This window comes from Aplysia californica, unplaced genomic scaffold, assembly GCF_000002075.1.
Source record: "Aplysia californica isolate F4 #8 unplaced genomic scaffold, AplCal3.0 scaffold00122, whole genome shotgun sequence".
In the NCBI taxonomy this organism is placed as follows: Eukaryota; Metazoa; Mollusca; class Gastropoda; order Aplysiida; family Aplysiidae; genus Aplysia; species Aplysia californica.
Window position 1 is genome coordinate 1,368,879 of NW_004797392.1, and position 15,786 is coordinate 1,384,664.

The following is a 15,786-nucleotide window of genomic DNA, read 5'->3' on the forward strand; positions in this document are numbered from 1 at the left end:
TCCCATGACCCCCTTTCCCTGTGACCCCCTGACCCCTTTGACCCTCGCCTGACCTGCGACCCCCATGACCTGTGGCAGGTGAACAACATGACCCTGAACAACCTGCTGCTCAAAATGCTGGGCCCGCTACACGAGAGGACTCTGGTCATCCTACAGCTGCTGATACAGGTCAGTCCCCCCACCCCCAGCTGTTTGTTTGTTTGTTTGTTTGTCTGACGCGCTGACCGCTAGCTCCACGTGTGGTGTGGGTGGTTGGTGGGTGCTCTGGTGTGGTTTGCTACCTCTTTCCTACCAAACATCTATCGTCCTTATCTCTCCTCCTTCTTTCCTGTCAAACGTCTATCCTCCTTATCTCTCCTCCCTCTTTCCTATCAAACATCTATCCTCCTTATCTCCCCTCCTTCTTTTTTGTGTTTGTTACTCTCTTGTAACTCCTCTAATCTTCAACACGTATATGACCTTATTGTGTTGCAAGTGCTGTAAAACTCTTACTTAAACTAAAACTAGCTCCATGTGCGTGATGACTGCTAAATGCATTTGTGTGTGTCGCAACAAAGTGGAATCAGGTGCTCGTCGACTTTCGAGCATACAGAGGGTTTTTTTCTGTATCATCCTAGTCCTAATTTAGTTTTTTTGTTGTAGAATCTAGTAAGAGTTTTACGGCACTTGCAGCACAATGAGGTCACACAAGTGCCGAAGATTCAAGGTGTTTCAAGAGAGTAACAAACACAAAAAAAAAGAAGGAGGAGAGATCAGGATAATAGATGTTTGATAGGAAAAAAAAGAGAGCAAATCACACCAGAGTACCCGTCAACCACCCACCGTCTCGTCGTAAAGCTTGTTCACTTGTCTTGCTTATGCTGAGAAAAAAAAATACCCATGATCTGTCTTGAAAAAAGTCGAGATACCTGCGAAAGAAGGAGGTGACGGTAACCTGGTGTCAGGGGTAAAATCAGCGAGAAAATGGCCACCAAAGTTGGTGAATTCGAAAGCTTGAGTGTTTTATAAAACTGCAAATTTACATTTTTTGTGCCTTAAATCTTTATCTCCGTGGGGGGTAAACCCACTATGCCACACCCCTTCTTTGGTACTAAATCTAAAAATAATAAAAACGTCACTAAATGGATCATTAAATCAAAGCAAGTCAACCTATTTTGATAGTTCTTCATCTAATGAATGATTTCCTGGTTAAAGAGACTTTTTTTTGGCAATTGCCGAAAATTATTTGACATCGAAGTCGTCGTAAAGGAATGTGCCCCAGCCGCTACCAGCGGCTCATGGGCACAGCATTTCCGACCGTGAGCCGCTGGGAGCGCCTTGTCGGAGATAGAGAGTTAAATCAATGTGGTGAATCCCAAAAAAACCAAACAACCCCAATTTTTAAAAAAATTGCCCGACAGCCGCAAAAAGGTCGTTACTTCCAGTTTCATTATTTTGAAGAGCGCCTGATTTCACCACGATGCCACACATCTATTTATATCTTAATATCTTTTTTCTTGTCTTATTTCACTGTGTATAAAAAATAGTCTTGATACAAGATGCATTAGACGATTTGATCTGTAAATTTTGAGTTTCCTTGCATATGTTTTCATGGGGTCTGAGAAGTTGCCCATTTTTTTTCTGTAGCGTTTTGACATCTCTGTCCAGTTATATGACAGCTGTACGATGTGTCATGATGTGACACACTGGCTATGCTGTTGATTGGCGTCAAACAGTGTGTCTGGAACTATATTTTCTCGTGGATTAATACACAGGAAGTGTGTTAATCAGCACCGCTTTTCCATGTTACAACTTGATAATCCTATTTTCTGTTGACAATCAATGCGGCCAGTGAGACAGGATGAGAGTGAGATGTTACTCAATCTGATGTTACTGGTTGGATTTGTACGCATGGCAGAGTTTGGGTATTTCTTAGTTTTTTATCATTTCAGTTATAATAAAACTAATTAATAGTCACTTTAAAGGACAAGCGGGCTAACCCAGATTTCAGGGCTTTCAAAAAATCTTGACTGTCACCAAAAATGGACATTGCCCTACCTATAGGAGAAGTTTGGTTTCATTGGTGTGTATATTTGTTTGGTTGTAGAGAAAACTCTCCTTGTCTTTTAAAGACACTGAACAAGGGGTCCAAAAACTTTACCTTTGATTATCTCAAAACAACATTTTTCGGGATAGCCCCCTTGTGCTTAAGAAAGCGACCAAATGGAAGACACACTGTTTGACTGAGGTCTTTTGTGATACATTTCTTTTTTTTTTTTTCCACAGGTCTTGGGCAGCTGTGTTGCATTTCTAATCAGATATCAATTAACGAAAATCTTCTACCATTCATAATACATTGTGTAGAGTTAGAGTGTTGAAGGGTAAGTTATTATATACTGTGTAAGTAGATGCATGAGTGAAATTCTTTTTTGGTTTTAAATTTTTTTTGGGTGTTTTTCTTTGGGGAGGTTTGGCTTTGTCTCCTGTTGACAAAGCTTTGTGTTTGACTATCCTTATTTAAACACCGGAAAACTCATCTGAACAGAAGAAAATGTGGCTAAACTGTGATTCATAGTTCTGTCGTAAGCTGAGAAAATGCTTTTTTTCCTTTTTTGGTGCCAAATTTTTTGGATTTGTTAAATCGCAAACCTGATCAGTTACCCTACTTGTGTGAAAAAAATCAAAGTGAAACTGTGACTAGTTTTTGAATAGATTAGCGTTCAAATCGGAAGAATGCCTTTTAAAAAAATGGTTACGCTGACAAAAAGCCTCTTTATCTCGAAACTGCTGTTAACTTTTTTTTAAAAAGCCGTTTTGTCAGCTTACGTCAGCATTACTTCGGGTTTGTTTCTGTATTTCAATTTCTCTGTTTTGTTTTAGTGGACAAAAATTGTGGAAATTAATTGTTGTGAATGAATCAGACACAGGGGAGCTCAAGGAAACTTTGTCTCTTTGCTCAGGAGAGTGGTTGGAGGGTGCCACTAGTTGGTCCTACTCATTTTCTTTCCTTTTGTCTGTTCTGTCTTGCTCATATTACCTGCACTGAATGGCCATAAATTAATGTGTCGACATGCTTCTTTTCTTTCTCAAACTCAAACTCAGTGGGGGGGGGGGGGGGGTTGTTGTTTTTCTGTGGTTTTGAAGTTTCGTTTATGTTAGGATAATGTGTGCAATGACTGAATGTTTGTTGTCGCATAAGTCGCTCACTTAAACTGAAATGTACTGCCATGGTTGACCCAGATACGAAACACTATCAAAAGATTGTCTGATGTGTTGCTCGAGAGTGTCTGTTCGACCTATGACCCATGACCTCATTCAGAAAAGGTCATGCTGCAACAAATCCTACATGTTGTCTTGAGTGTAAGTAGTGTGTCTGTTCGACCTATGACCCATGACCTCATTCAAAAAAGGTCTTGCTGCTATGAGTCCTGCTAGTTGTCTTGAGTGTAGTGTATGTGTGGGTCGTATGTTGAGGCCAAAATATCTGCCACTGACGTTTGTCCTGTTTTGTGACACAGGTTCAGCTCGTTCGTGCCCCTCTGGACAAAGAGTAGCACTAGTGGCGTCTGTGTCCTAGTGGTTAGGCTACCGGACTTGTAATCGTGAGGTTGCGGGGTCGGGGTTTCGAGCCGCGGGCCCGACGTTGTGTCCTTGGGAAAGGCACTTTACACGAATTTTCCTCACTTCACCCAGGTGGGAATGGGTACCCAGCCATAGACAGCAAAAGATCTTGTCTGTGTGTTAGTGTTTTAGCGCCTATAAATGGCCGCTTGCACTGTATGCTTCCCAGGAAGTTGAGGTTGTTTCAGAATGCTCTCAGGTCAGCTGGGGTAATACGAGGGCTGTCCCACGGAAAACCGGAATTTGGCTGTAATTTGAAAACTATTCAATATTTTCACATTCTGTAAACGCACACTTGTAAAACAATCATTTAGAAATTTCCCGATTGAGCACCATGAGCATCGCACAAACCAAACGAGCACAGCAGTTCTCAAAATTGGTCAAGGGTAGAAGTGAGGTCTGTCTTTCGGTTTCTGACCGCAAAAGGTCTCAAACCTCTAGAAATACACACTGAAATAAAGTTAGTTTATGGGGAGAAAGTAATGGCAAAGTCACAGGTATATGAGTGATGTAGTAAGTTCAAAGCCGGGCACTCTGATATCAATGACAAAGTTTACCCAGGATCTTGTTTTTCTGCCAAGACTGAGGACAACAAGAGTCGCGTTAACGAGCTTAATCAAACAGACAGGCACCTAAAATTCGCGAAATTTGGGAGTTGCTAAACATTTCAAAGTCGACTGTCTATAGGATAGAGTTTGATGAGCTGCACTATTGAAAGGTCTCTGCTTGATGGGTTGGGGACGAAAAAGACCAGCGGGGTCATTTTGCAGCATGGCAACACAACGCCACACACTGCAAACGTCACGAAAGACTGGTTCCAAAGGTTCGGCTAGGAAGTTCTACTACACCCCCCTCACAGTCCTGACTTGGCCCTGTCAGATTATCACCTTTTTGAACCAATGAAACGCCATATTTCTGGACAGCGATTCACCGACGACGAAGACCTCGTGGAAGCCGTGAACGATGGGTTGAAATCCCTTGACGAAAGATTCTTCAGGGAGGGTATTTTCTCCCATATCCAGCGATGGGAAAAATTTGTCCAGCGGGATGCTGATTACATTGAGAAATAAAGCACATGTTGAAGTATGATGTGTTACAGTTTTATTGTAATAGGACAAAGAATTTTGCTTTTATGGACCTTTTCCGGTTTTCCGTGGGACAGCCCTCGTAGAATAGATTGTGAAGCGCATAGAGCTTGCTGTTGAGCGGGGATTTGCACTATACAAATGCTATCTATTATTATTAAAACACATAGACCTTGCTGTTGAGCGGGGATTTGCGCTATACAAATGCTATCTATTATTATTAAAACACATAGACCTTGCTGTTGAGCGGGGATTTACGCTAAACAAATGCTATCTAATATTGTCTATTATTATTGCAAGATGTAGTGGTCAGTTGCTTATGATTAGAGCTACTTTGTAAATTGCGACCTTGGTGCTTTCTTGTTGTATCTCCATTATTTTTAACAGCAAACATGTGACTTCTTCTTAAGCTCACTCTTTTTCATGAACTGTTTTCACTCTTATTAATGGGTGTTTGGCGGGTGCTCTGCTTCTTCTTTCCTATCAAACATCTATCGTCATTATCTCCCCTTCTTCTTTTTTATGTTTGTTACTCTCTTGTAACACCTCTAATCGTCTGGCGCTCATATGACGGTATGCAGTTGCAAGCGCCGTAAAACCTCTACTAAAACTGAAACTCTTATTAAAAATGGAGATACGATGAGAAAGCACAGAAGTCGGGAAATACTACTGTCTCTTAAAGGAAAAGATTTCATTGAACGGAAAAATATATCTCTAAATGTGAATCTGCCATTAGTTTTTATTTATGAAATGCATCTCTATTAGAAGCAGGACGCTGAATACAATCTGTGATCATGTACAACATGCATCTTCATGGTCCTCGCGCTTTGCAAGCCATGACAAACGCCGTATGTCACAACAGCATCATGGATCCTTCGCAGTGTAAGAAAAAAATGACGAACGGCATACGTCATATAGGTCACGAAGGGGTTAAAGGTTAAATGGAACTCCCGTACGTATGTGATTCCAGGTCAACAAGACTTTTGTAAGGATTTGATGAAAGCGGAAATGCTGCTCATATTTTGTTGTCATGGTTTGGTATCAATGACTCTATTTTTCAACTAATTAAATGCATATTTGTGTTTACTTTTGCTGGAACGTCGGTACGTACGTATGTGTGTGAGGTTTTTTTTCAGGTATGAATGGATGTTATGTATTTATTGAGATGTTTCTAAATGAGGGAGGTTTTTATGCTGGTATGTTCATATATATATATGTAAAGTTTTTTGCAAGTACATACTGATGCTTAGTTTTTGTTGCGATGTATGAGGTTTTATTTCTAGTACGTATGTATGCGTGCTGGGGTGTTTTTTTTCCAGGTATGTACGAATGTTAGGTTTTTGTTAGGATATTCATAGAATTGTCTGAGGTTTTACTTACTGACTGACACGTAAGAAAATGTGTCTGGGTTTTTGCTGTGATGTACATGTGCGGTGTATTTTCTGGGACATACTTACGTGAAGTATGTATGTGATATGATTTTTCCTGGGACATTCGCGTTTGACATTTTGATCGGATGTACATGTGTGATGTGTGTGCGGTATATTTTATCCAGGATGCACGTGTGTGACTTATGTGTGTGCTATTTTTTGCTGGGTCTTGTGGGTATATGTGTGTGTGACGTATGTGTGTGGTATTTTTGCTGGGACATTGTATATGCGTGATGTATGTGAATGATATATTTACTGGGATGTGTATATATGTGTGATATATGTGAGTGATATTTTGCTGGCACATAATATTTGTGAGGCCTCGTGGTGGAATCAGGCGCTCGTCAATTTTTGGGTATGTGGAGTTAATGGTATCACCATTAAGCTTTTTCGTTTGTCTTGCTTTCGATGAAAAAATATCCCATTTTTATAGAATAGAAATTGAGATATTTGCGATTGAAATAGGGGGAGGTCGCCTGGTCTCAGAGGTAAAATTAGCGAGAAAATGGCTTAGCTTGAGAGTCCGTGGAAACAGTGAATTGACACTTTATATGCCTTTAATTGACTTTTTTATCAATACTATCCACACTGAAATGTGTTCTTTAATGGACATGGAAGGTGTTGAGCTGAAAAAAAAAATTTTTATGAAAATTCCCAAAGCTGCGGAAAAATGCCAGTTTCTTCATGTTCATTATTTTGACGAGCGCCTGATTTCACCACGCTGCTTCATATATGTGTGATGTGTGTGAGTGTTATATTTTTTTGCTGAGATGTACGTGAGTGACGTATATGTGTGATAGGCTACTTGTGCTAGAACGTACATATGTGTAACATATATGTGAGGCGTGCTGACAAAATAATGAGTTACTTCTCGCGATCCAAAAATGGAAAATGTCGGCCAAAAAATCAACACTGGGGTCAGATGTATAGAATGGGGGCTCTCGTGGCCTAGAGGTTAAGGTGTTGGCCTCTCATTCAAAGGTCCCGGGTTCGAATCCGGGTAGCAACCAAAAAATTTCTTCTAAAAAATTGTCTCCTTTCACTTCCTTTCCTGCTCTCTAGCAATGTTCTGTCGTCTGCTTTCGTCTCCTCTTTCTGCCCCCACCCCCTCACCTCCTTTGCCCCCTCCTCTGGGCTCCTGACTCTTTCTGCAGCCTTTCTACTGCTACTCCTTGACTCCTTACAGCTGTCTTTCTGCCACACCCCTGATCTTCTGGTAGGAAAGATCAACACCTAGCCTTCTCGGACAAGGGCGAAAAATCTCGGAGGGCCCGTGTGCAAGTTGCGCACGTTAAAGATCCCTTGGTGGTCTAAAATCGATAAGAGTAGGCTTCGGCCGCCACCCGGGCAAAATTCAAAATTTCCTACCAACTAAAAGTATTAGGTGTGTCCCACGCGCTCATATGACCTTATGCAGTTGCGAGCGCCGTAAAACACTTACCAAAAAAAAAAAAAAAAAAAAAGATGTATACATTTTCAGTGATGCCATTTTGTTCAAGTCTACTGTGTCTTCTATTATTCCATACTTACAAATTGTACAAACTCCACCTATAAAGTTGATGCATCAATTTCCATACACGGCTTAAATCCGAAAGAAGTAACTCATTTTGTCAGCACAACTCCTATGAGTGATGTTTACTGAGGCGGACGTACGTACATGTGGGATATTTTCTTGAGTGGATAATCTGCCACCTTTCTGTCATTTCGATTGCTGTAGTCACTGTGGGTAAAAGTGTCCTGAAACCGACCTACTTGTGTTCTTTAATAATGCTTTACTTTAACCTCAACCAAATTGAAATGATGTTTTCAATGTGTTTGTGAGTGTGTCCATTGTGTTTATGAGTTCGTATGTGTGTGGTTGGCGGGTGCTCTGGTGTGCCTTGCTCCTCCTTTTTTTCCTATAATCAAACATCTGTCATCCTTATCTGTCCTCTTTCTTTTTTTTTTGTGTGTCTGTTGCTCCCTTGTTACACCTCAAATCTTCAGCAGTTATGTGACCGAATTGTTTTGCTGGCAAGTGCCCTGGTTTGGTTTGTTCTTTCTTTTCTATCAAATGTCTATCATGCTTATCTAGCCTCCTTCTCTTCTTTGTGTGTTACCCTCTTGAAGCACCTCTAGCCTTAGGCACTTCTGTGACCTAATTTTGTCACAAGTGCCGTAAAACTTTCTCGAAAACTATGACCAAAACTAAAACGAAATTTTCTAGGCCTACTGGTATTTATGGTCAAGGGACATAATGCATGAATGACTTTTGCTCATTTGAAACGCGTTGTTATTTTCCTTGGTGGTCTTTTGTCTTTCTGGTTCAACTTTTTATCTCCAGCAAGCGGCCCATGTCATGCTCATACTGTGCCGGAACAACTTAGTGGGAACTGCTGCTTTTTTCCCCTCATCCTTACTATCGTCATTTTTCATCTACTTCTTTAGTATGTTTGTCACTCTCTTGTGAACTGATATTTCTGGGGTGCCTTGATAGCTGAAACAGACTTTGTGCTGTTGAAGCTAGAGAGGTGAGCAGAGTAAATCTGATTCCCTGTAAGGACTTCTCTGTTGACATCCAACCATTGACGCTCATATGACCTTATGCAGTTGTGAGCGCCGTAAAACCTAACTAAAAAAACAACAACAACAAAAACCAGTGGCTCGCAGTCGGAACCGATATGCCAGGGAACAACAGGCAGTGGCTTTTGGCATATATATTCCTTTATAACGACTTTGACATCTAATTACTTTTCGCAAATTGCAGAGAACAGGTCTCTTTTATCAGGAGTTCATTCATTAGATGAAGGACTATCAAAATGGGTTCATTTGTTTAGATTTAATGACCAATTTAGTGACGTTTGAGTCATTTTTAGATTTAGTGGGTTTTCTCACACGGAGATAAAGAGTTGAGTGAGACAGTTTTTAACACACCTTCCGTTCATCTCTTGCACTGTTCAATGTGGAGGACAAAATATGCTTTGAGTTGTACTCTGTTGAGGAAAGGTCCTGATTTATAACATCTTGTGAAAGTTTCATGTTTTACACCTCCAGTCTGTGGGAGGAGCGACGGAGCGAACAAGGGGATAGAATGTTGTTTAACTCTTTTAAACCCAGAGTTTTTTTTACCGTTTCCCACAGTTTTTTCTACAATCACCTAAACCTGGTGCACTATGTCTAATCTAATTATAGTTATAGCCCCAAATGCTTGCCTCCAACTTCTAAATGACGTAAATAAAGGCTTAATCATTACTAACAAAAACTTGGATGGGGATTAGTTAAAAAAAACAAGCCAAAACTAGCGCTAAATGAAGTGAAACAGTTATCACTAGCATCGGACGCTCCTAGCCGACGAAGGGGAAACAGGGTTATTACCGCCGGATGCTCCCAGCGTCCGATGGGGTTGAAAAAGTTCCGTTGTACTCTGTCGAGGAAAGGTCCTGGATTATGACATCTTGTGAAAGTGACAGGTTCTACACCTCCAGTCTGTGGGAGAAACAGTGGAGGGAAACACTTCCAGTCTGTGGGAGAAACAGTGGAGGGAACAAGAACATAATTACCTCTTCTATAATATCATGCCCAAGTGGAGTCCACGAAAACTTTCATATCTCTCCAGAAGAGACGAAATTATTATTACAAAAGTATATATTGGTACAGGTGGACGTACCTCCCTGACATATAAATACGCCCTTGAAAAAAAAAAAGGAAAAAGAAATTGATGTCGGATGCGGTACCGACTTTACGATGCACATCCTGATGAAATGTCCAGCAGAGAGGTTTGATGTCCAGACTTTGGAGAGACTCGAAAAAGATATTTTGAATTTGTTCTCCAACATTTGACACCAGCAGAATTCTCTATTTTGTAAAGTCCATTAATCTTTACTCCAAAATGTAAACAAGGTTATTTTGAAAATGTAAATTGGTCGCTTTTAAAGGACAAACGGGCTAACCCAGCTTTCTGGGGTTTCCAGAAATCTTGACCTATACCAAAAGTGGGCAATACCCTACCTATAAGAGAAGTTTGGTTTCATTGGTGCGTATATTTGTTTGGTTATAGAGAAAACTCTCCTTGTCTTTTAAAGAAACTGAACAAGGGGCAAAAACTTTACCTTCAATTTTCTCAAAACAGCATTTTTGGGGATAGCCCCCTTGTGCTTAATAAAGGCGACCAATTGCTGTTTTTAAAACTGAGTTTTTACCATGTATTTTTATATATTTCAACCGTTCTAACCTCGCAAAGTAAAACCAGACCATGATCTAACATGGAAATAACCAACATTGTGTTCCGTGGGCTCATATGACTTTAAGCAGTTATGAGCACCGTATAAGTTAGTATAACTTTAATACCAGGTGTCCATTGCGGGTGGGATCGGGTCGGGTCGGTTTGTTTTTCAGGCAACGTGTCGGGCGCGATAATTGGCCGTTTTGCGCCCTCAATCTGGCTAGCAAACTGACCCGATCGTGCCAATGTGCACCCGGTATTAACAATAATAATAATAATAATAGATGACATTTTACATAGCGCGAACCCCGATTAAAGTACACAGGCTCTGAGCGCTTTACAATGAAGCACAATGTACAACAGTAACGTAAAACGTTGGGTTCTGACTAAAAGAAAATCATTCCAAATATTCATCTTATTAGTTTAAAAACGGAAATGACTTCAGCGACATTTGAAAGAATCAAAAGATTTGATCTCTCTTAAAGTACTTGGTTAATCGTTCCAGATCTTGGGGCCTTGATATTCAAATGCCCTTTCGCCCATTGTTTTAAGTTTCATAGATGGTAAAAGAAATTTCATTTTTTCAGTTGATGACCTTACACTGCGAGTTGGAATGTAGTCTTAACAGATTTGATAAAAATGATGGCGCATATTATCATTCAATCATTTGTGACATAAGGTGGCCAGCGTGTATTACCAAACTGAAAACATCGACAAGTAATGCAAACCAGATAACTTTGTGAAGTTTTCACACAGGCTTCATTTATTTAGTGATGTGAAATTTTGTGACAACATGAGAGGTATCCTTCTTCTTTAGTTTTTCTGTCGTTTCTGTCTTGTCTGTCTCTCTCTCCCTATTCCGCGGGTGGATGACAGGTGCTCTGGAATGGTTTGCTCCTTCTTTCCTATCAAACATCTATTGCCCTTATCTCTCATTCTTCTTTTTTGTGTTTGTTACTCTCTTGTAACACCTGCTCTAATATTCGCCTCTCATAAAATTATGCCCGAATAGTGTTACAAATGCCGTAAAACTCTTACTAAAGCTAAAATTAAAACTTGTTTTAGCACTTCTAATCTTCGGCACTTATTCAACCTTATTGTGTTGCAAATGCTGTAAAACGTTTTTTAAAAACTAAAGGGAAGAGGGAGACTGGCTGTCTATTCTTTTCCTTGAAGATTTGGATAGAGGTGAAGTTTTTGACTGCTCAGTTAAGGGTGGTTAGAGGGTGCCGCTGGTAGATCTTACTTCTTTTTGCTTCTCTCACAGTGTAAGGGTGTATGTTAGTGTGAGGGTATATATGTGAGTGTCAGCGTGAGGGTACAAATATTATGTTGGTGTGTGTGTGTAAGACAATGACAATGACAATGACAATCTTTATTCATCTCGCAGGGAGAAATTTGTCTTGGTCGTTAACAATGGCAGTAGACGTTACAAAGGTTAGACTTAAAGGTGCACTCACGCAAACGCACAACAAGACAGGACATTATGCCAAGTAAATACATGTCTCACGGGCTGGGACAACCCGCTCCGTAATACATTCATTCTCTCTCTCTCTCTCTCTCTCTCTCTCTCTCTCTCTCTCTCTCTCTCTCTCATTTGTAGCACTGTGTGTTCAGTAACCTCACTGCAGTTGGTACGAATGAATTTCTATATCTGTCTGTTCTTGCTTTTTTGGAAATGTATCGTTTACTGCGGGTCGATAGTTGAAATTCCGATGTCAGTGGGTGGCTATGGTCACTAAGCATTATTTCCGCCTTTTTTTTAGAACGTTTGTCTTGTGCAGATATTCAAAGTTACTTAGGTCTCTACCAATTGTTCTTGATGCCTTTTTTATCAACTTATTTAGTTTTATAATGTGCTGCCTTCCCAGATTGCTACCATAGCAAGTGATTCCAAAATTTATCAAAGTTTCTATTGTGGTGGTGTAGAAAATCTGAAGGATGGATGGATTCAGATTGAAAGACTTTAGTTTCCTCAGAAAGTACAGCCTCTGATTTACTTTTTTAACGATATTGTTTACGTGGTTTTGCCATGTAAATTTGTTGTCTATTGTAAGGCCAAGATATTTGTATGAATCCGTGATTTCAATAGTTTCTTGTTCAATTACGAGTGGTGGGATTGTTGGTTTTTCTCTTCTAAAATCAAAAATCATTTCCTTTGTTTTTGAGAGGTTCACTTTTAGAAAATTTGAGTTGCACCATTTAAAAAACCTACATATTTCTTCGAAATACTCTTTTTCATCATGGTTTATTAATCCAATAATAGCGGAGTCATCTGCAAACTTAATTAAGCGTGTTGTTTTATATTTACTTCTATGATCGTTGGTATATATAGTATACAAAACTGGTGACAAAACACACCCCTGAGGACCGCTGGTGTTACAAAGAATTGTGTCAGATTTTGTGTTGTTTAGCTTCACATATTGTGATCTACCTGTCAACAATTCCAGGACCCATGCTGCGATATGATGACTAACTCTCAGACTTAGAAGTTTTCCAAAGACAATATGCGGTTGAATTGTATTAAATGCTGAGGAAAAATCTACAAAAAGTACCCTCGTATACGTTTTTAGATGTTTCAAGGTGTTTCAGTATAGAGTCACAAAAAACAAGTACAGCATCTTCTACGTTCCTCTCTTGTTTGTATGCAAACTGGAATGGATCTAGATTTCCATGAACACGGCCTAGAATATTAGAGAGGATTAATTTTTCAAGGCACTTGAAAGCAATAGATGTAAGAGCGACTGGTCTTAAGTCATTTAATTCATATATTTTAGGCTTTTTTGGTATTGGTATTACCTCCGATGTTTTCCATATTGTAGGAATGTAGTTTTTGTGTAGGGTCAGTTAAAAATGAAGGTAAATATCGGGGCCAGTTGCTCACAACAAGTTCTTAACACTCTCCCTATATAATATGAATAGTATTATGAGGGTTTGAGTTGAGAAGATTTGTTGGTTTTTCGGGAAATGAGGCAATTTACTTTTTAGTATGTACTTTACTTTTACTTTTATCCGCCGCTTATACCCTTTTGCGTGTCGCGGGAAGAAAGAGACGTCTCTCTGTCGCCAGCCGGAGAGCTTGGGTCAGGGGGATGCCGTGGCTGGTTAATGTCTCCCAGACTCCATCTATCCAGGTCTTTCTCGGTTGCCCTCTAGCCTTGTTGCCATCGAATTTTTGGATGTAGGCAGGTTGTGCTGAATGGTGTGTTGGTAATCGTAGGAGATGTCCGAACCATTTGATTGTTTGGTGTTGGATGTGATGCATGACATCATTTGTGCCCACCATTTCTCGGATTACAGAGTTTCTAATTTTGTCTCGCCTGGTCTTGTTTACTGCTTTTCTAAGGCATCGCATTTCACATGTTTTAATTCTTTGTTCTAATGTCTTGTTCGTGGTCCATGTTTGGCATTGATAGGTGAGTGTTGGGATGAATATGGTGTTGATCATTTTGAGTTTTGTTGTCATGGGGATGTTAGGATGTTTCAGTATCGGAGTAAGCTGGTAACTAACATTATTGGCCTTTTGTACTCGTGTTTCAACTTCTCTGTTCAGTCGCCCATCCTCTGTGAATATACTTCCGATGTACTTAGATTCTTGGACCTGTCTGAGACTGTTGTTGTTGATGTGTATCTTGAGTGGTTCTGGCTTTCTGCTTACTTTCATTGTCTCTGTTTTGTTGATGTTGATTTTCATGTTGTAGTTGTTACATTCTTCGTTTAATCTGGTGGTATGGTGTTGGAGACTTCGTTCATCTTTGTGTGCCAGGCTTTGGTCATCAGCGAAAAGTAATTCGTACTCTTTAGTATGTAAAAGACATATTATATTATGTTTATGTAATATATATATACTTATGTGTCACGACGTGGTGGAATCGGGCGCTTGTCAATTCTTGGGCATATGGAGGTATTACTATCATCTTAAAAGGGCGAACAATATCGGAGGTCTCGTGCACAAGTTGCGAATGTTAAAGATCCCTTGGTGGTCCAAAATCGATAAGAGTAAGCTTCGGCCGCCACCCGGGGAAAATTCAAAATTTCCTATCAACTAAAAATGTTTATTGTGTCCCGCGCGCTCATATGACCTTGTGCAGTTACGAGCGCCGTAAAACACTTACCAAAAAAAACAACAACCCAGCAGACATTTCATGATGACTGGTTGCATTATAGTCAGTTGTTTTTAGTGGGGGGGTTTTTAAAATGCTAAATTAATAATTTTTTGGTCTGTATGGATACATCTCTAATCAGAAAAGCCCGGTCATGTTTTAGTTGGGTTTTTTGTTGTTGTTGAATGTTTGCTGTGTTGATCCTTGTGAATTGTAATTGTTGGTGGTTGGCGGGTGCTCTGGTGTGATTTTTGTTCCTTCTTTGTTTCCTATCAAATGTCTGTCGTGCTTATCTCTCCTCCTCCTTTTTTGTGTTTGTTACTCTCTTGTAACACTTCTAATCTTCTGCACTTGCGTGACCCTAATAGTTTTTTTGTGCGTGGATAATTTCGTTTGCCGACGATTTTTCTAAAAGTAGGAAGGACATGTGGATGGTTATTTTGTGGGAGGTATGGATAAAAGATCCTACTTCTTTCCTTACCCTCTGTAGTATCTCACTACCCCAAAGTTACAAAGCTAAATCTTCTTTCTTTTTTTTTTTGTTACTCTCTTGTAACACCTCTAATCTCCTGGCGCTCATATGACCTTATGCAGTTGCGAGCGCCGAAAGCCTCTATTAAAACTAAAAAAGCTGTATCTGCAAAGTACATGCACCTAGTTTTAAGAAATTTGACTTTAAAAATTTGGAGTTTCACTACGTACATGAATTTATGCCAAGCTTTTTCTAATGCAATTCTTTAAATATCTTGACGTGGATGGTTGGCGGGTGCTCTGGTGTGGTTTGCTTCTTCTTTCTTATGAAACATCTATCATCCTTATCTCCCCTTCTTCTTTTTTATGTTTGTTACTTTCTTGTAACACCTCTAATCTTCTGGCGCTCATATGACCTTATGCAGTTGCGAGCGCAGTAAAACATCTACTAAAAATATCTAAAATATCTTGATAACGACTCCGAATGATCTTTCAATTTTGACAGAGCAGATAGAACTGTTTGGTTTCTGACCTCATGGTCTTAGTTACTCAAAACGGCCAAAAATGTCAGATAGAACTTTGCAATTTTGAGGTAGCAATTTGTCTGCCTATCATCTTTTTTTTCCTTTGCCCAGTAGCCCGTATCGTGTCATAGTAACGACGGAGGCTACAGAGGTGAGCAGTGTAAGCCTGATTTCCCGTTTGGACTTCTCTGTTGACATCCACCCATTGGCGCTCATATGACCGTGGGCAGCTGTGAGCGCCGTAAAACCTTATAAAAACGAACAAACAGTAACAACACAAAGGCATTTTTTTCTCCAAGGGGAAAGACAAACTGTCGTGTGGGTGGTTGGGGGACCATTCACAATAAATGACGTCAGATGAGACTGACTCAG

At 40.0% G+C, this 15,786-nt stretch overlaps 1 protein-coding gene across 3 annotated transcripts in view; it reads left to right on the top strand.

Moving 5' to 3' along the window:
• Positions 1-15,786, top strand: part of LOC101848512 (UDP-N-acetylglucosamine--dolichyl-phosphate N-acetylglucosaminephosphotransferase) — a 70,666-nt gene that overhangs the window by 17,785 nt on the left and 37,095 nt on the right. For 2 of the 3 annotated variants that reach the window (XM_005096169.3, XM_005096170.3), the window contains exon 8: positions 79-168. In XM_005096169.3, coding sequence (XP_005096226.1) covers positions 79-168 — 90 coding nt within the window. Of the gene's footprint in view, positions 1-78; positions 169-2,265; positions 3,051-15,786 lie in introns of those variants that run through there. The other variant, XM_005096171.3, reaches the window with a different exon arrangement.